Below are 19,567 nucleotides of genomic sequence, written 5' to 3' on the forward strand. Positions count from 1 at the left end.
AGTTTCAAATTTGTTCGTACGTTATTCATCGTTGCCTATATTCCTCCAAACAAAACAAAGTGTTCATGATTCAATAAATTTTCAACCAGACAATTCATACCAGCAAAAAAGTGGTTCACATTTTGATTGTCTTTGATACATACCTAACTATTATAGCTCGATAAATAGGCTCATAAGCTCTTCCATTTCTATTTTGATTTTTGAGGATCAACAAATAGTCCCATAATTCCATTAGATCAGTAGCATGAGTAGTTATTTCTTCGTTAAGAAAAAAGTGAGCAAAAAATTTCATGCTCCAGGTGTGTTTGAGGAGATATTATACTCCCTTCATCCCATAACAGATGTCACACTTTCCTTTTTAGTTTGTCCAACAAAAGAGTCACATTTTCTCTTTTGGAAAAAGTTCTCTCTCACATCAATTATAAAATTATATTTTCTCTCACCACTTAACACACAAAATAACATCTTCTAAAATCACGTGTCATCTCCCAAGTGTGACATCTACTATGGGACGGAGGGAGTACCTTCTTTCATTTTGAGAAGGTATCTTTACCTCTTCTTGATAGAAAAGCTAAAAAATTTGTCATTTTGTTTGTCTTTTTAATTTACCTACTTTTCTTAAAGTCCATTACTTTTTAAGAAGGTATAATAACCTTTTTTAGAAGATAAATGAGAAATATATCTTCTCAATATACCTTTCCCCCTTAGAGATGCTCTAAGAGCATCCACAATAGGTAGAGCCCTCCCAAAAATTCCTCTTGTCACATCATCACAGCCCTCCCAAAAGCCCTCTAATTTAATTCATTTTAATTGTTGATGTTTATTAAATATTAAAAAAGATGAAGTGCAATGAGTTGTATATATATAGTAGAAATAAAAAAAAATTAAAAATTAAAAATTCGGGACGGCTCGGCAGTCAGCGTGCAATAGGCGTCGTCCCGCTCTCGGCCATGCCCTTCATCTCAGTGGTCTCAGACTCCTCGAGACGGCTCAACATCGCAATAGGAGCCCGACTGCTGTCCCCGCACGGCGGTGGGAAGGCTCCCAGCTCCCTACGGTGAATGCTCTAAGACACTGTCAAAGTTCATGACTTTTACGACCAAATTTTAAATTTATAGGGAAGTTCATTGTTTGATAGTAATTCATGATATTAACAACCAATTGCCTTATCATATATGATAGAAATTCATGGGTTCCATCCTAAAACCAAGGACAATTATAATTTACTTTTTTTAGTTTCAATTGTCAACACCCCTCCCTCAAACCCTTCAAGGTGAACCTTGGAGGGGTTGGACTTTTTCTAATCGATTGGATCACTTGGCCCAATTTTTTTCAGTCGGTTGGACCACTTGGCCCAAATTTTAAGTCCAGATATACTGCTGGTTAGTCATTTTTTTTGGTTTTGGCCCAGATATACTGTTGGGTCAGTTAAATTCAGCTCACAATTGGTGACCCACTCTGATACCATGATAGAAATCAATGGGTTCCATCCTAAAACCAATTGGTGATAGTAGGAGGGGCCCATAAAACTTATATATAATATACTAGTTTCAGTTTTCTCTTGACACCGATGTGAGACAGTTATAATTTAATTTTTTTAGTTTCAATTGCCAATAATATTATGTACAAACTCAACTGACTTTTTTTAATTGACAATATTTTCGTTAGTAAAGAATTTCCCCCCTTGTGCATGAATATAGGAAGGCCGACTCTATATCCCACTCTTAAGTCTTAACCAAAGTAAAGAGAAAGAATGCACCCTATTCCCTCATAGTCATAGAAGATATTAATTGTTGGATGATTGTTTCTTCTAAGTTGTGTCAAAACGATAGAGGAAGAGGAGGAATTGAGGGGTTACAATCTGTCGATACATAGTTTTCCCATTATTAATTTCCAATCTGATGGCAGTTACGCAATCAATGTTTATTATTTGAATCGCTTCCCACACAGGTGCCATAACTATTAATTATGTTAACCAACTAATTTCACCAACATTAATTACGCACATCTATTTACTTCAATTAATTTTCACACTCTCAAACCTCACAATTAAATTTTAATACCTTCTTTTCTTCAATTCAACTTCCACGTTTATTTCTCAGAACTGTTCACCAATATGTACTCTACTCGTATGCATTGTCAATTCTTGATTTAAATAAGGCTTGTTACCAATATATCGATGCTCTCTCTCTCTCTATATATATACAGCTAGTAAAGCTTTAACCACAACAACATTTTCAAATATACATATATATTATCAAGAAAATTAATCTTCCAGCGCCTGATTTAATCCCAAATTGCATGCAGTTCAATTCTCTAGTACAAGGTATATAAAAAAATCTTGAATTGTGATCATTTTCTTCTTAAAAAATTCAATCATGCAAGTGGATTGAATGAATTGCTGCCTCCTGGTTTTTATTATTAAGAGTTTTCATATTTATTTTAGGTGCTGCAGAGATGAAGAAGTGTGATGGGGAGAGTCCAAAACTTGAGTTGAAACTGAACTTGTCCCCTCCAGGGGAACACCGACAAGTGGTGTCCCCGGAGATATCGCCCCAGAGCTCGTGTGTGTCGCGGGAGACGAGCCCGGAGGCGATGTCGATGATGTTGGTGGGATGCCCTCGTTGCCTAATGTATGTTATGCTGTTTCAGGACCACCCCAAGTGCCCCAAGTGTAAGAGTACTGTTTTGCTCAATATCACACTCACCACCTGACGCCAACTCACACCCCCTAATTAACACCTCTATCTATTTATTTCTTTTCTTCTTTAAAAAAAATCAGTCTCATCTTTGCTTCATGTATAAGATGTAGAAAGGAGGAATGAATTGAATATGGGGTGCTTTTGTATTTCACTACTTGAGTTGTGTCTATGCTTCTATTTCTATATCATACTAGCAAATTCTATTCTATACAACTATACAAGCTAGTGTATTGTCATTGAAGAAAAGAAACAGAAAAAGTATAAAGAAAAGAAAAATATATTTTTGATTGACTAAATTTGTGGAGCTCCAAAGATGACTTAGTGGCAATTCAATCAGAATGTATTTTGGTTTTCATATATTATGTTTTATATGGTCGTAGTGAACCACTAAATATGCATCATTCAGATTTAATTTTCCAACAATATTTTATAAAGAAGAGGATGGCACAATATCATGGAATCTCAATTTTTTGAAGTCTGGTGATTATTGAACATGTTAAAATAAATTAAAATTTCCACATATTTTGAGTCATGCATTCTATTATACTGTTAACTACGGTGAGGCACGTCCACATTTTAATTAATTCATGAGAACAATTTGAACAACGGATTTAGCTTTGACTGGAGTACTGAAAGTTCAGCAGCTGCCTGGACATTGCCGACAGTATGAAACATTTTTTCTATTAAAAGAGGCTTGCAAGTTCCCATATTTAATTTCTCACTAAGGCCTACTGTATACTTGAAACACAAAAGCTATAACTCAGAGAAGTCTCAAGCCTGCAAGCGAACAAGGAACATTATCATTCATACTCAATTAATTTAAAGACCATCGTCTCCCAATATTGTTTATTTTATATATTCAACAAATCGTTGGTCTCCACCTTATTGATGATGGAATACAGATACAGCTTAAATTTCAATGCCTTCGAATAGTAAGATATTTTGGGGGAGAAAGGGGAAGCCGGAAAGGAAAGCAGGCTCTCAATATACTCAGAATCAAGAACATCCAAAACAAGCTTGTAATGACTGAAAACCAACGCAAGATGGAAATTAGATTAAGATATCAACCATCATGCAGATGCAGCAACCTGACCAAATAGGCTCTTGCGTATCTGCAAACAAATTCAAGGTTATGTGAGAGAACTGAAAATGGTTAAATCATATTCCTAATAAATACTACTCCATCTCCATGGAACAAGAACCACCCCCAAGGTTAAAGTTGGACATCAGTAGAGAACAACGTTTATAGACCTTTACATGCCCTTAATTCCTACTGCATTACTAGCACATGTATGAATTCAGAAACAAAAATTCATGTACATTTGGTAGGTCTCTCATGATATCAAGTTGAAATACATTTTTTAGTAAAACAAATCTTTACAACTGGAGTGAGCAAGTTACTGTATAGAATTTTAATACTACGCTCTGACAATCAAGAAAGAGATTTCCTGAAAGTAAATATGATCTCTAATTTATACATAATTTACAATCCTGAGTATATAGATTGCTACAACAGATAGAAAGAGAAATAAGGTTATCTCATAGAAAATGAATATGGAGTACCTCTGGTAGCTTTTTCCGGAATACAACCTCCAGTCTAGCATCAAGGGAGTTCTCAAACACAATTTTCCCATCTCTAGAAGCCAAAACTACGCCTCCAGAACTAAAACAGAACATAGAAAACAGAATTACATTTGAGGTTGCTACTATTTTAAAAAATGTCAATTACTTGAACAGCTCATATACTACACGCTTAAGAACAAGCAGGAAAGAAACATGACTAAGCAATTGCAGCCTGAAGTTTGCTTAGCTGCAGCATCAGCATAAATTCTTCACATGTTATTGTTACAACAGTATGTAGTAGTTTGATAGTTCTTAGATTTACCAGAAACGATCATGAGCATTTTGATGAGAAGGAGCAGGTGGAAGGTGGACTTGGTCAATAACAATCTCAGGAGAATGAACGTTTGCCTTATTGGCATATTCCTCCTTTGCTGTGTCAAGGATGGACTCCACATACTGCAAGTCATCTTTACGACAGCGCAATAACACAGATGGCTCTTTCAGCCTCAGCAAACCCTGTAATGCAACAATACACGTTAGAGCAATGGCAGATGCAAGAGTGTTGAAAATTTGTTCAAGAATCAGGTAAATAATTCAGGGTTCAGATATAAACTAATTGAAACTTGATTCCATAGTTGGAGTTTCTGTCGGATAGAAACAGCATGTGGAAATTCAAGACTATATAGGAAAAGAATGGCTATCCAATTATTCAAAAAGCAGATTACAAAAATATGAATATTGCGCTTTGGCTTTCAAACATTCACATTCATTACTCATAAACATGATCTGCATAACAGGATTAAATAGTTGCAGCACCTGCTACTAGAATAGTTTTGTAAGACTTCAGGATTATGCACAACCTACTAAAGAATGGCTAATAGTCATGAAGTAGATTACTAAATTGAATATTGCACTTTGCTTCCACACAGATTCACATTTATAGCTCGTGTAAACAAGATCTATGTAACAGGACTTTGCAACACTCTGCAATATAATGAGGAATAAGCTCGCCCAACCTGAACAACGAGATCCTTGAGGAGTAGCTCGTAGTTTTGCTGGTCAACACCAATGTTCAAAAGCTCCTTCGATGCAGACTCCTTCATGGAATTGACTAGATCATCCTGAGCCTGAAGAACCTTGAGCCGAGAAGCATTCAGTTGCATAGAGTACTCACTGCGAGTACCAAAAACGAGCAGAAATTTTATCTCTGTGCATCTACAAGACTATAAAATGCGGCCATATATAATACCAGCAGTAGAATACTTCAAAACTCTCAACCAACCATCTTAAGCATAATATTAATATAAGAAACGATTACACGCAATACTCAATTTAGATTTGTAATTTGCTTGGAGAATGGATCATTCAATTACTCTCTACATAGTAGGAGTAAGACATTAATCTAAAATAATGAGCTCACATCTTCTTCCGAACTTGGACTTGTTTGTCTTTGCGCTCATACTCTTGTCTGATCTTCTTCTTCTCGGCTTCTACCAGCTGCAACTTCTCAATATTGAATTCCTACAGAATCAACAAAATAAAATCAACCTACAATGGCAGAAAAATTGATAAAAAAACTAAGCCAGTCTGATGAGAAAAATCGGTGCGTACTTCCTCGGCAGAGACGGAGATCTCGTTGGCCTTCTCCTCCGCTTCTTGGCGGATGAAGCAGACCATCTGCTGGATCTGCTTGGATACATCGGCGTCGTTCATCTTTGGATGCGGATGGGGTTGATGATTTGAGTCGGATTGGAGAATGGTGAAGTAGGGATCGCGGGATGGCAGAGGATTAAATTTTAGATGATGGTGATTGTGACGGTGACAGATAATTGATCAATTATTCAGTAAAAAATTCATGTGATGCACGATGCTGTTTTTGCTAATATATGGAGTCATATTTTATTTTTTGCGTATAAGTCCTATATGACCAAAGATATTTCATATTTCAAAATGTCTAAATTAGACATGCTTTCAGGAACCGCTGGTTCTGAAAAAAACTGTCGGTTTTCCGACAGTTTGAACTGTCGATTTCCCGGCGGTTTTTCGCGGTCCGATGCGATTTCACGGTTTTTCGATAATTTTTTGCGGTTCTGGCACGGTTTTGGTTTTGGATTTTTTGAACCTAAATCGATCCGTGATTCAAAATGTTACGATTCCATTTTAATGTCGTTGTTTCTGTTCTAAATCGTAACCGGCGGTTTCGATATCACAGTTAACTGCTGGTTCACTAAACCTTGGAGGCTTGGACTATCTCTAGGTACTCTAAAGCTTCAAATAGAAAAGGAGAGTCTATTTATCTTAAATCAACAAGGCTTGAGATGCTAAAACAAATAAACCATCTATTCTAGCTTACACGAACTTGTAAGGTAAAAGAAGAAGCAATCATTGAAATACATGCCTAAAAATTAAGTGTAGGGCTCCTCGCTCCACCAGTGGCACAATTCATGTTATACCGATTATTAAGCAATGTAATACTCCTAGTAAAGTAGAATTACCTAATCAAACATCTTTCATATGAGAAATTGAGATCTTTGTCCACATTTAAAATTGCTGTATTGTTCCCTGAAATAGAATAGGAAGCAAGGCAGTAACCAAAATTTAAAATCAGTCTCAGAAAAATAGCTCTTGTCAGTTAATTAAAAGGGCAGCTTACTACAGTGTAGTACTTGTTATGAAATTGATCCGGTTGAAAAACAATGAAACAGTATATGAAGCAAGCAAGATTTATGTGGTTCGGTTGTAAAACATACGTCCACGAGCAAAAGAGATGATGAGACGATTACAAAATAGTACTCTCTCCGTCCCCGCTTAAGAGTCACACTTTTACCGGGCACGAGTTTTAAGAAATGTAAAGAAAAGTTGGTTGAAAAAGTTAGTGGAATGTAGGACCCATTTTTTAATATTGGTTTTATAATAAAATGTGAATGAATTGAGTTAGTGGAATGTGAGACCTATTTACTATTTACGGTAAAAATGAAGTGTGACTCTTAATTGGGAACGAACCGAAATGAAAAAAGTGTGACTCTTAATCGGGGACGGAGGGAGTACATAGGATCACTCAAGAACTTCTTCCAGTAGCAACATTTCACCTCTAATCTAATTCACTCACATAATTAATCAAGTGAAGAATACAAACTACTCTCTCTTTTTTTATGAACAAAACGTGTAATGTGTGTTAGCCACTGTTTTGGATCCCTTTTTATATGGTTCCTTCTCACTCCGAGCTTTAGATGATGCACACTTCTTAAAATCCTCAAAAGAATGGCTTGATCCCAAAAATCCGTTGCCTCAAGCTGTTAAGTGTTAACTCAGCTTTAAAAACTTCCTTTTAATCTCAACCCTTAACCTCTCTTTTAATGCCTCAACGGTTCAGATCGATGTATGGTTTCTCTTGTAGCAATGATGAAAATAAAGCTTAATGGATCAAGAAAACGTACAATTGCCTACATACACGGATGAAGAGATGGATTTGTATTGATTTGATGCACTCGGATTGGAGTGAATCACAAACAAACTCTTTGCTAGCTCTAGATTACAAGTATGAAGAACATTCATCTCACAAGGATGATTTATCTATGAATCTACTCAAAAGAACACCACTTCTTTCTTGGATCAAAATCTCTTTATTAAATTAAATTATTATTTGCATGAAATAAGAAATAGAATATTTATAAAAATAAATACTCCCTCCGTCCACGAAAATTTGTCCCAGTTTTCCATTTCCGTCTGTCCCCCAAAATTTATCCCATTTCACTTTTACCATTTTTGATAGTGGACCTCATATTCCACTAACTCATTCCTACTCACATTTTATTATAAAACTAATACTTTAAAAGTAGGACCCACAATCCACTAACTTTTTCAACTCACTTTCCATTACATTTGTTAAAACCCGTGTCCGATCAAACCGGGACGAATTTTCGTGGTCGGAGGGAGTAACAAATAATCTATTCAGTGACTTTAGTCGGCCAAAAGATATTAAAAAAAAACATACTATTTGATTATATCATTTCCGTGAGCTATCTCAATTCTCAAATCAACTCTTCTTATTTCACAAAATGAAAAATGTTACTAGATGATATAATAATTATAATAAAACATTCTTGATTACCACAACCAAGATAATGGAGTAGCAAAATATTATTGATTGAAAAAGGAAAAAGATAGATAATGATAATTGATAATCGTTATTGATTGCAGATTCTCCCTAGAGTAAAAAGATCACGACACATAAAGCGCATTAAATATACGATACATAACAACAGTCCACAAGTATCTCAATAGATAGTGTCCAAAATCTTTTATGAAATGGTAAATGAAGAAAATTAATCTTTAAATCATGCAATTGTTAAATTTTCTTCTTTATCGGTGTGGGTGAACAAACACACACAAGTATACATACATAATTAGAAACCAAAACCAGTAAAAAAAGTTGAAGCAAATCCGGAGAAATTATGAAACGCCCAGATCGGGACACCTAATTTAGTGCGTGTAAATTTAATTCACATATAGAGATTAAATTGGAATAAAAAATGAAATAGTAGAATTCGATAATTAAGTTACGGTATCGTAGTTAATAAAAAGTTAGAGAATGTGATGAGTAAATTGAACAGTGGAAGGAGGAAAATTTGTTGATAATTATTTCCTTCAATAGTTGAGTCATTTCATTTTCTATATTTATTTTAGAAAAATTATAATAAATACTTAAATGAAGGCGGTAGTAGAAAAAAAATACTAATAGAGGCAATGTTAAAAATCCTGGATTCGAAAAAGGAACACATAAGTTGGAATGGAGAAAAAAAAAATTATTTACGTAACTATCCATATTATAGGAATAGATTACTTTCTTATTTTATTATAATTAAACGAAAAACAGAAATTTAATAACTGAAAATAAGATTACTTTTCGTATCTACCCCAAACACGTAAATATAATATTTGAAATTTAATAACTGAATATAAGATTACTTTTCCATAGATATATCTAAAATATTTAGTATTTAGCGTTGGATACAAAATAAATTGAAAAAAAAAACTATAATTTCCATTTTCAGCATTCAAAATTCTGGAATCTCAAATTTTCTGCAAAATAAAAATATGGCAATCGTTTGTACATGTAATCACGGCGATTAGCGAAGCCACGTTGAGAGACCCCCAGCAAAATATGGAGGATATTCTATGGAGTAGATCAAGGACAGAAGTTCAAATATATATAATTAAAATTTTTAATTATTTTAATTTAAAAATTACTTGCTTATACGTAGATGAAACAGGTTTTAATTTTAGTTTTAATTAATTTTAATTTTTAAATTAAAAATAATTTAGTCTCATATTGCAGATATCGATTTTTAAAAAAATTAGTAAAATAAAAAAAGGTAAAGTATAAAAGTGATTAAAAAAATGGATAGTATGAGAGATAATGAGAAAAGGTGGACATAATAATGTAGTTTGAGAGAAATTTACCATTTTTGGATAAGATTATTTTGTGAATATTGAAACAGAAAAATTAGATTATTTTTAATAGATTGATGTCGTATTATCTTTATTCCCAATAAAGTATTTATTTGATCATTTGTTCAGCACTTATCTTAAATTTCGAAATTTTAGATTAAAGATTTCTACAAAAATAATTGAAAATATTTCAATCATTATTATACATTAAAATTATTATAATACAGTACTCCCTTTGTTATAAGAAAGATAATTTGAGGATTATATGAGTTTTAATACATACTTACTAAGGTAAAAGAGAATAGAGAATGGGAAAGAAATAGAGTGATGGAAATAGAGCTATTTGATAATGAAACCTATAAATAATAAAATAAAAATGAAGAAGAAAATATTTTAATAAGTAAATACTCCCTGCTTTTCAATTAATTGATACCAATTTCCTTTTTTATCCGTTCCTCATTAGTCGACACTCTTATACTCCCTCCATTCTATAGTAACAGAGGCGTTTCGTTATGAGCACTCATTTTGAAAAAATAATAATAAATAGTTAAAGTGGAGAAAGAGTAAAGTAAGAGAGAGAATATTGTAGAGAAGACTCTTCACTACATTATTCTCTCTCTTACTTTACTCTTTCTACACTTTAACTATTTATTATCATTTTTTCAAAACGAGAGCTCAAAACGAAACGCCTCTATTACTGTGGAACGGAGGGAGTATTTTACTACTTCTGGTAATGAACCTCAACACTAATTCATTCAACTCATATTATATTATAAAATTAATATATAAAAGTAGGACACACATTTCACTAATTTTTTCTACCCACTTTAGATTACATTTTTTTAAAACTCATGTCAAGTCAAATGGTACTCCCTCCGTCCCAAGGTATTAGACCAACTTTCCTTTTTGGGATGTCCCAACATATTAGACTCATTTCCTTTTTTAGCAAAAAGCATCTATCTTATTTTATTCTTCACCTACTTTTTTCTCTCTTCTCTCCCCTACTTTTTCCTCTCTCATACTTTACTCTCTCCACTTTAATTATTTAATATCAATTCCTTAAATCATGTGCCCAAAAGAAGTGAGTCTAATACTACGGGACGGAGGGAGTACCAATTAACAGGGGACGAAGGGAATATAAACTATTTTCAGGAACAGATGGAAAAATAAATACGGTATAGTCTATTTTTATCCTACCCCGTCCGCGAATAGGAGTCTCGTTTTCTCATTTTGATCTGTCCGCAAATAAGAATCCAATTCATAATTACTATAAATGGTAAAGAGGCCACACGTTCCTACCAACTCAATTCCTCACATATTCTTTTCGTTTCATAGTAGTGAAGTCATTTTCTCATTTTAGTATCTTCGATAATAGTTGAGTCATTTTCCTTTTTAATAAAAGTCAACACAATTTTCTCACTTACTTTCCATTTTTATTACTTTATTATCTCTATTTTTTCTCTCTTGCTTTATTATCTTTTTATTTAATACTTTTATACATCATTTTCTTGAAAAGAAATACTTCCACTATTATAGAACGAATAAAGTACAATAACTTAAAAATTAATATATAAGTGTGATTTATATTCAATTAATTTTTTTTCACTTATTTTTCTTAACATTTATTAAAATTTATATCGAAAAGAAATGAGATTTTTATATTTACTACTCCCTCCGTCCCGCTTAAGATGACACATTTTTCTTTTTAATTTGTCCCAACTAAGATGACACATTTCCTTTTTTGGTAACTTTCTCTCTCCAATTAATACACTCAACCACTTTTTCTCACTCCTATTAAAATATTCCACTTTTTTTATCTCTCTACTTTAATACTTACACTCACCTTCTCTCTCTCCAATTAATCACTTTAAACAATAACTAATAAAATCTCGTGCCGGCTAAGCAATCTGTCGTTTTAGCCGGGATGGAGGACGTAGAAGTTACTGCTCATACTATCTTTTAAAACGTCCACATCAGAATCATTGAATTGTTAAGTGTACAATAATACTATGAATTTGTCTTTTAGCCAAAATTAGCAAAAGAGGTTAAGCGCAGTGGTAGGGCCACCTTATTTAAATTAAAATATATTGTATTCTGAAAAATTATTTGTATACGCAGAATAAAGCTGTATTTCAATACAGTGGACGCCCCCATTCGTCCCACTCTCTCAATAAATAAGCAACATCAACCCTCTCCCTCTCTCTAGGGTTTAGAACATCCTCCTCCCCTTCCCCTCTCCGATTTCAGCAATTTTCAATTTCAATTTTATGCGCAACCGATGGCGGCCGAAAGCCCTACCAACCCTATACAGATCAGGGAGGTATGGTCCGACAATTTGGAATCCGAATTCGCGATCATCTCGGATCTAATCGACACCTACCCTTTTATCTCCATGGACACCGAGTTTCCCGGCGTCATCTTCAAGGCCGACCGCCGCCTCCCCGCCGACCACTACCACATTCTCAAGGCAAACGTCGATGCCCTAAACCTCATCCAACTCGGCCTCACCCTCACTGATCCCTCCGGCAACCTCCCCGCCCCCGGCATCTGGCAGTTCAACTTCTCCGATTTCGACGCCGCAATCCACCCCCACGCTCCGGAGTCGATAGAGCTCCTCCGCTCCCATGGAATCGACTTCGACGCGAACCGCTCTAAGGGGATCGATTCGGTCCGGTTCGCTGAGCTGATGATGGGGTCCGGGGTGGTGTGCAACGACGCTGTGAGCTGGGTGACCTTCCACAGCGCCTACGACTTCGGGTACCTGGTGAAGGTCCTGACGGGGCGGCCGCTCCCGGCCACGCTGAGCGAGTTCCTGTGCGTGCTGGCGGCATTCTTCGGGAGCAACGTGTACGACGTGAAGCATCTGATGCGCTTCTGTGGGAGTGGGGCCCTCCACGGGGGTTTGGACCGGGTGGCCCGGGCCCTCAAGGTCGACCGGGTTGTGGGAAACTGCCATCAGGCCGGTTCCGATAGCTTGCTGACGTGTCACGCTTTTATGAGGATGAAGGAGGTTTATTTTCCGGAGCAGTCTCATCAACAATACGGAGGGGTGTTATATGGATTAGAATTACAAGTGTACTGATTGATTTAAGTAGTACTAGTATTTAGTGGACTAGGATTTTAGGATTAGGAGTTTCGTCACTTTGTTTGCTGCATAGTTATATATTTTTTCAATATTTTATTAAGGCTTTTTCATTCCCACTCTTTGCCCACTAACTTTATTTTCGAATATCTAACAAAAATTCATAAATCAAGAAAATGTAATAGACTCAGAATATGTAACCCAAAAATATTGTGATCTAGAAGAATTTATTCTAAACCAATCATATAAATGGATGGTCATAGAGATCTCAAAATCTGAATGCTAAACACCAAGAACATCAACCTATATTACAAGAAGAAAAAAATGCCTAGGAAATTAGGGTGAGTGATGATAATGTACATAATATAGATTCTCACACCAGTAGTGATTTATTGCTACTGCATTTGTACCGTCTAATTTTGAAGCTGAACAGCCAAGAATGCCATCCGCCTTGCTACTCTGCTCAAACATATCTACATTATTGGTAGAGATGACCAACATTTTAACTCTCTCTAATGTACAACAGAAAGTCTTCTTCTGAATTCATTATCAAATCCCGGTCGGCCTGGTTGAAGGAGGCTTTGTGGTTTCTGGTGGAACCTGGTCCGGTGGCAAAGCAGAAGGCGGGGTAGCTTGAATTGGAGATGCTGCAATTGTGTTTCGTGCTGGAGTTTGGGCTCGTGGGGTGGTGATACCTGCTGCGGCATAATCTGGCACGTCCAAGCTCTCCCAGTCAATGACAGCTATGATGGGAAGTCATGGAATGTGGTGGTGTTGGATAAGAATGAAAACTAAAACAGAGCAAAAAAATTAATTATAATAGGATACAATCTATGCTCCACATGTCAGTGTAGCTTATATCCGCATCCGACGAAAGCCAGTAATCAGCACCACTCTGCAGAAATCAGATATCAGAGTAGAGTTAGAAGAGAAGGCATAATTCATGTTTTCAGATTTGCTGCAGTTCATTGCTATACATAGCTTCACAAAGAAGAGTATATATGTGAGCCTGTTCTTTTCTTGTATCAGCATTTACTAAAATCATTTTTATCTGTAGTGACTTACATCAACTTCCGGCACTATCTTGAGGATTCCACTGACGAAATCATGTGATGTGCTCGCATCCGAGCTAATTTGAGGTTCTACTCCCTGAATAGCAGTTTCACTTCCTCCGATTTCTGGCCTTGGAGATGGTACACAAGCATAGTTATTAGCCTCTACTCCCTGCACAGCAGGAATGCTTGGTTGTTCTTCGACAGCATTAATCTCCTCGAATTTTTCCTCAAATTGGCTGAAAATCGGGGGTCGGAAAGAAGAATAACAAGAAATAAACTCCAAATTAAATAAATATTTAGGACACATCAGATCAAGCTACATTTTGATGAGCTGTAGCATACTCTTTCCCTAGGGAAGCTAAAGGAGGAAAAATGAAACATACCTGACAAGGTAAACATCAATAGGCCCCATTGTGCTCCGAAGAACTATTCTGTACCTTCTCTGTGGATAATCAACTGCCTGTGGGAGGTTGAGAAACGATGTTAACAAATAGATACATTGGAACTGTTTCATTGTATTGTCCAAGCAACTCCAACGAAGTAAAGATAAAAAAATATACCTCATCAGGGTCTGGAACTTCTAAAGTAGTGCCATGAGGTGCTTTAATTGCTATAAGAGTTTCATTCTGGAAGATACACAACATAACTTCATTTTAGATCGAAAAGATTCAACATATAGGTTAGGGTACATAATATAGTTGTCAAGCTCATACCTGGAAGCAGGGTAAGGATTTTATATCATCTTCTGTAACAAAAAGCCACCTAGAAAGACATGCGGTAAGTGGTTAAACACTTAAAACCATACCCCAATTCAGCTTAAATAGTTTAGTTCCATGAAAAATAGGTAGACCAGTATGTTACCTTTCATTGCCTTCATCTTCACTCAGGCCCCTCAATTTTTCCTGCATTTCTCTGAAATGAAAGATAATTTATTAGAGCACTAGCACTCTCAATAGTAAATGAAAAAGTACATTTATGAAATTGAGTGTTAGAAGCACTTGGTAATAAGTTATAACCTTATGCGGTCATCTAATCTGCACTCCTCGATGTTCAGATTTTCAAGCTCTTCCTGAAGAAAGCAAGTAGATTCAAAGACATATCTATTGTCATTCAAAATATGACTTGTGGCATTGAGGTAGTCCATACAATACAATAATGTTTGCTCGAGGTTTCAGTGGGATGTAGTGGTTGCCATAGAAATTACATAAATGTTCTTATACGTTATTACTACATAATGGGTTCCATTCCCATGATGCAAAGATATTTAGCTCTACTCAGGTACTTAGACTCATCAATAACATTAAGGATGGGACAATCCAGATGGTATGAGAAACCAGAAATGGAAATCGCAAAGAAACAGTGAGTTAAAAGGACAATGAAAGTGAGGTGAAATGGCAAAAGAAAATTTTGTGCAGCTATACAATTTGTCCATTTAATATCCAAGTACCTGTAAAGCAGGTGCGCTCTCATCAGCTTCCCCTGGTCTTGCTACATCTAAACCCCTGTCAGATAGGAGGGAAAATCAGTAATGGTGTTATCTTAGTGGTTCTCAAGGGCATGTGAAATGTTAATGGCACAAAACAGAAGACAATTAAATTTAAAGCTATTGGAAGAGACTTTTCATACTTCCACTGAATTCTGTTTTTGAGATTCTTTTCTATAAGACCAATTCCTTCAAGAACATTAGTAATATCATATATACGCCTCTTCTGTACCTGTTGAATGAAAATTATGTCAGTAACAAACATGATTAAAGTGAAGTGTTACTTACCAACACAATTACCTCTAAAGTTTCTGCAGCCTTATTCAAATCTAGAACACCATTTTCTGCGTGTTTAATTAGATTGATGAACTTTTTTGTCAAGAGACCTGAGAGGATAATATATTTGTTAATGACTTCATCTTCTGATAAGCAGAATGAATTTGGATTGGAAGAGTTTTAACTGAGAGTCACGTAAACACATGAACCCAAAAACAGATGAGGGGGAATGATAGCAAAATAACACACAGATATTTCTCTTACCCAGTGAGCTATCAAAACGACAAGAACCAACAGGGGTGAGATTATTTCCACTAGGAGACCCTGCAAAACATGTTTAAGAATTATTAATACCTAGCTCAAGTGGAAAAATATTGAACAAAATAAAAGTATGCTAGGAGTATTCGTGAAATACAGTTCAGTGAGTTTGAAAAAGATATTGCTACGGCATTTTAACGAGATAAAATTTGATCAAACTCCCACTTACCAACATTTGGCATGGGAATCTGAGATGCAGCCTTGTTGGCCTTTGCCCTTGAAACCCTTTGTTTTCCTGGTTTTGTTGATGGTGGTGTCTGAAAGGGACCTTTCAGGATAGTAACATTGCCAGGACCTGCATTATGGTCAGCACGTTCCGCTTCAGGTTCTGCTACCCCAGTTTTTCGCTTTAGTGGCTTCCAGACAAGAAATAAGCAAAGGCAAAATCAGCAAAACAGAAAACATTACCCCTCAACAAATTAAGCTTCTCACAAGAATAGAGGAGTCACCAAGGACCATAAATGATATGTTAAGGAAAACACTACATTATTCTAGCATGACTATAAATGATAAACTGGATCTACATGCTTATTTAGCATGACAATAAAAAGTAGGTAACATTTAGCTGTTTCCATAGATTGGATAGCCCGGTTATTTTCAAAACTAAAAAATGCCAAGGAACAACACTCTAATTTTATTAGTTAGATTAGTAGCACAGATGGACAAGCCACAAATCAGAAACATAAATTCAAACCAATATTGTTCCCAGGTCCCAAAACCTCACCTATGCCGACCAACATCATTAAGATTAGTACCTATGTAACACACGGAAAGAAGATCGAAGAACTCTATAATGAAATCGATTGTGGTCATTGGCTAATGAAGAAGGCCAAAAGATGAGATGGACAACGTTGACAAACCAGAGCTAGAACTATCATAATTGATTAGATATTTCAATTACTCTCGGGACATGGAATGAAAAAACACAATCTTGTATCTTGAAAGCCAAAAGAAAGAAAAAAGGACAACTGAAAAGTGTGAATTATTTCCATGATAGATATTACGTCCAACCAGAGTTTTGATCAAGCTCAATTGGTTCAACCTTATATGTACCCTTGGAGCTAGATGAGCCTGATCAATGCAATAGTTAAAAGTCCACCCAAAACTTGCAAATGTTGAACAAATGAGTGAAAAGAATGACCAATCGTGCAATGCAACAAGAAAGCACATAACAGGTTAACAAGCAACTCAGACAAAGCTGAACCAAGCAGTAGATCAGCACATATAAACAAAACATCGTTGATGAATCGTTGCATTATGCATGTCTTTCCTTAGTTTGTTTGTTATCCAAATAGGTAAAATTTTCAGATAAATGTAAATTTCCATGATGGCCTTGAATGAAATAAAATTCAGTGCTTTTCATGTATAATAGACTTGATCCTGCAATAAACGGAGTCCCTAAAACTGAAAAGTAAGGAAGATACGCTAGAAAAATTGGGTTAACATTAGTCTGCTATACTTCATTCACAAAATACAGGAACAGAGCCAATCAAATGGAGTACATCTAAAGAATCACACTCCACGAAAAAACCCCTACTCCTATTTGACCGACGCTACTATAACTGCAAAGCAAACAATAAATGCTCAAGAAAACCGACAACAATTCATCTCGCTCTACTTAAATTCACAGAATTCAAGAGCTGAGAAAAGTCAATGCATCGAAAGAATCACATCAAACAAGAAGATCTCTAGGCCCATTTCAACGACGCCACTAAAACTGATAATTAACGAGAAATGCTCGACAAACGCCAATTCGAAGTGAAGAAGGAAAGTGAGAAGAGCTTAACACTCACAGGGCGCTTCCTGACAACAACGGACTCGGAAAATTCTTGATCAGGCCGCTGAGCATCACCAGTAGCAAAGTGGTGGTAGTCGCCTCCTCCTTCTCCTCCAGCGCCTCCACCAAACGGCGGCTTCATGGAAGGGAAAGGCAACTGCTTTCTCGAAGTCGGAGGCGGCGGCGTCTGCCGCTGCATGATTCGATCTATTTCTTTGGAGCTCAAAAAGACCTCAACAAACCAACAGAATTCCTGAAGTGTGCAATCAATTCCGGGTGTGAAGAATTGGGGGTTGAGGGGAATGAAATCGAAGGGGTAAAAGGGGTATAGGATTGAGGAAGGTGATGAGAATTGAGAGCAGAATGGAAGTGAGGGTTTTGGAGAGATCTGATTTGGGAGAGGCAGCAATAAAAAAGAGGGAAAGAAAATGGAGAAGAAAACGAGGGAAAGAGAGAGAGAGAAAGGAAGGAGGGAATTTGGTTCGGATATAGATGTGGAGGGAACGGAACCACTTTATTACTTTTTTACCCCTACCTGCGATTAAATTTTCAATTGATTAACACACACATTACTTTTTGTAACCAATCCAAGAGATTGTGGTGACATGTTTTACTTGACTCAACATCAATATATTTGATTCGACGTTAAGAGTTCCATTTCTTGGCCGCGTGAATTTTAAAAAATATTAAATGGATGGAAAAAAGTTACTAGAACTCCATATAAAAGCATCACCAATGATCGGCGAGTGGACCGGCCAGCTCCGGCCATTGTGGGCGGCGAGCGCCATTTCGGCGAGCGCTGACCGATGCGCTGGCTGATCGGCTCGCCGCCATTGTAGGTTGGCGATCGGCGAGCGATCGGCCAACGGATTTTTTTTTTAAATTTAATTTCCGAAACACTATATATACGTGATTTAAACGCCTCCAGGCACATGCCGACATGCGCCAAGTGGATGTCCATATTCAACTCCAAAAGGTATTAATTGAAGAGTTGTGGGCGCGGAGGACTGCAGATGATAGTTTTTTTTGTTTTATTATGTAATTTTTTTTTGGACGCACTTTTTTTAATTTAATGAAATTATTGCATTTTTTCATATATGGGTTGTAAATTTAATTCTGTATTTTGTGTTTAATTCTATAAATTTAGTTGTTTTTTATTTGTGACTGTTGTGGCTAGCTTATGGCTAGCCTATTGCTTGTCCAGTTGCTTGTCCTGATGATGTGGCAGGAGGAGTTTGTGGCTAGCCTATTGCTATTGGAGATGCTCTAAGTTTTATTTGTGTATATTAATATTAAATAAAAATGTGAGTGGAATGAATTAGTGTAATGCGCGTCTCTATGACCATTTATAATAAAAATAAATCGGGACTCCATTCGCACACCGACTAAAATGAAAAAAAAAAAAGATTTCTATATTTGACGTGTAAACTTTCATTTAATAGAAATTTTTCGGGTGCGAATTTTGCAACAAACTGGAGTTTATGATATCTCTAGAATTTGTGACATTATTGTAAAATTACTAGAAATCGTGCATTAATTGATAATAAATTTTTTTGTAACATATAGCGGTCGAAGCCTAAGTAGCAATTGATTGAGGCTTTAGACTTAGACAAGACAAGGTGGTCTAAATGGAATAAAACTGATTTTGAAACGAAAGAGTAAAAGACCACTAAACGTTTCATCAAAAAAGTAACAATTGAAACTACAGTACGAGTATAGAATATTAATTTCACACAAATATGAATACAAATATACAATAAATCACATTTACCGATTATAGAGCTAATCGTTTTTCCTAATCATTAACGAAGTAAAATTATGTAGGTTTAAAACATTGTTTTCATTGTATTGGATGAGTGA

At 35.9% G+C, this 19,567-nt stretch overlaps 4 protein-coding genes across 4 annotated transcripts; 2 read left to right on the plus strand and 2 right to left on the minus strand.

The window, feature by feature from the left end:
* Positions 1-2,159: 2,159 nt before the first annotated feature.
* Positions 2,160-2,853, plus strand: LOC125185373 (protein GL2-INTERACTING REPRESSOR 1-like). Its single transcript, XM_048081899.1, has 2 exons — positions 2,160-2,326; positions 2,447-2,853. The coding sequence occupies exons 1-2, from the start codon at positions 2,302-2,304 to the stop codon at positions 2,713-2,715; spliced, it is 294 nt and encodes a 97-aa protein (XP_047937856.1). The 5' UTR covers positions 2,160-2,301; the 3' UTR covers positions 2,716-2,853.
* Positions 2,854-3,480: 627 nt separating this feature from the next.
* On the minus strand, positions 3,481-6,105 carry LOC125218295 (V-type proton ATPase subunit E-like). Its single transcript, XM_048119930.1, has 6 exons — positions 5,877-6,105; positions 5,686-5,786; positions 5,282-5,438; positions 4,588-4,781; positions 4,266-4,365; positions 3,481-3,814 (listed from the first exon to the last, which is right to left on the minus strand). The coding sequence occupies exons 1-6, from the start codon at positions 5,976-5,978 to the stop codon at positions 3,773-3,775; spliced, it is 696 nt and encodes a 231-aa protein (XP_047975887.1). The 5' UTR covers positions 5,979-6,105; the 3' UTR covers positions 3,481-3,772.
* A 5,744-nt stretch (positions 6,106-11,849) lies between these two features.
* Positions 11,850-12,917, plus strand: LOC125221972 (probable CCR4-associated factor 1 homolog 11). Its single transcript, XM_048124333.1, has one exon. It carries the CDS (start codon positions 11,995-11,997, stop codon positions 12,796-12,798), a length of 804 nt encoding a protein of 267 aa, XP_047980290.1. The 5' UTR covers positions 11,850-11,994; the 3' UTR covers positions 12,799-12,917.
* Positions 12,918-12,995: 78 nt separating this feature from the next.
* On the minus strand, positions 12,996-18,541 carry LOC125221300 (transcription factor E2FB-like). The gene is made up of 15 exons (XM_048123421.1): positions 18,441-18,541; positions 17,724-18,219; positions 16,100-16,286; positions 15,877-15,936; positions 15,637-15,722; positions 15,480-15,568; positions 15,301-15,355; positions 14,870-14,922; positions 14,715-14,765; positions 14,567-14,615; positions 14,414-14,479; positions 14,237-14,313; positions 13,864-14,089; positions 13,627-13,693; positions 12,996-13,541 (listed from the first exon to the last, which is right to left on the minus strand). Exons 1-15 carry the CDS (start codon positions 18,539-18,541, stop codon positions 13,348-13,350), a joined length of 1,857 nt encoding a protein of 618 aa, XP_047979378.1. The 3' UTR covers positions 12,996-13,347.
* Between the last annotated feature and the right edge of the window lie 1,026 nt (positions 18,542-19,567).

This window comes from Salvia hispanica, chromosome 4, assembly GCF_023119035.1.
Source record: "Salvia hispanica cultivar TCC Black 2014 chromosome 4, UniMelb_Shisp_WGS_1.0, whole genome shotgun sequence".
In the NCBI taxonomy this organism is placed as follows: domain Eukaryota; kingdom Viridiplantae; phylum Streptophyta; class Magnoliopsida; order Lamiales; family Lamiaceae; genus Salvia; species Salvia hispanica.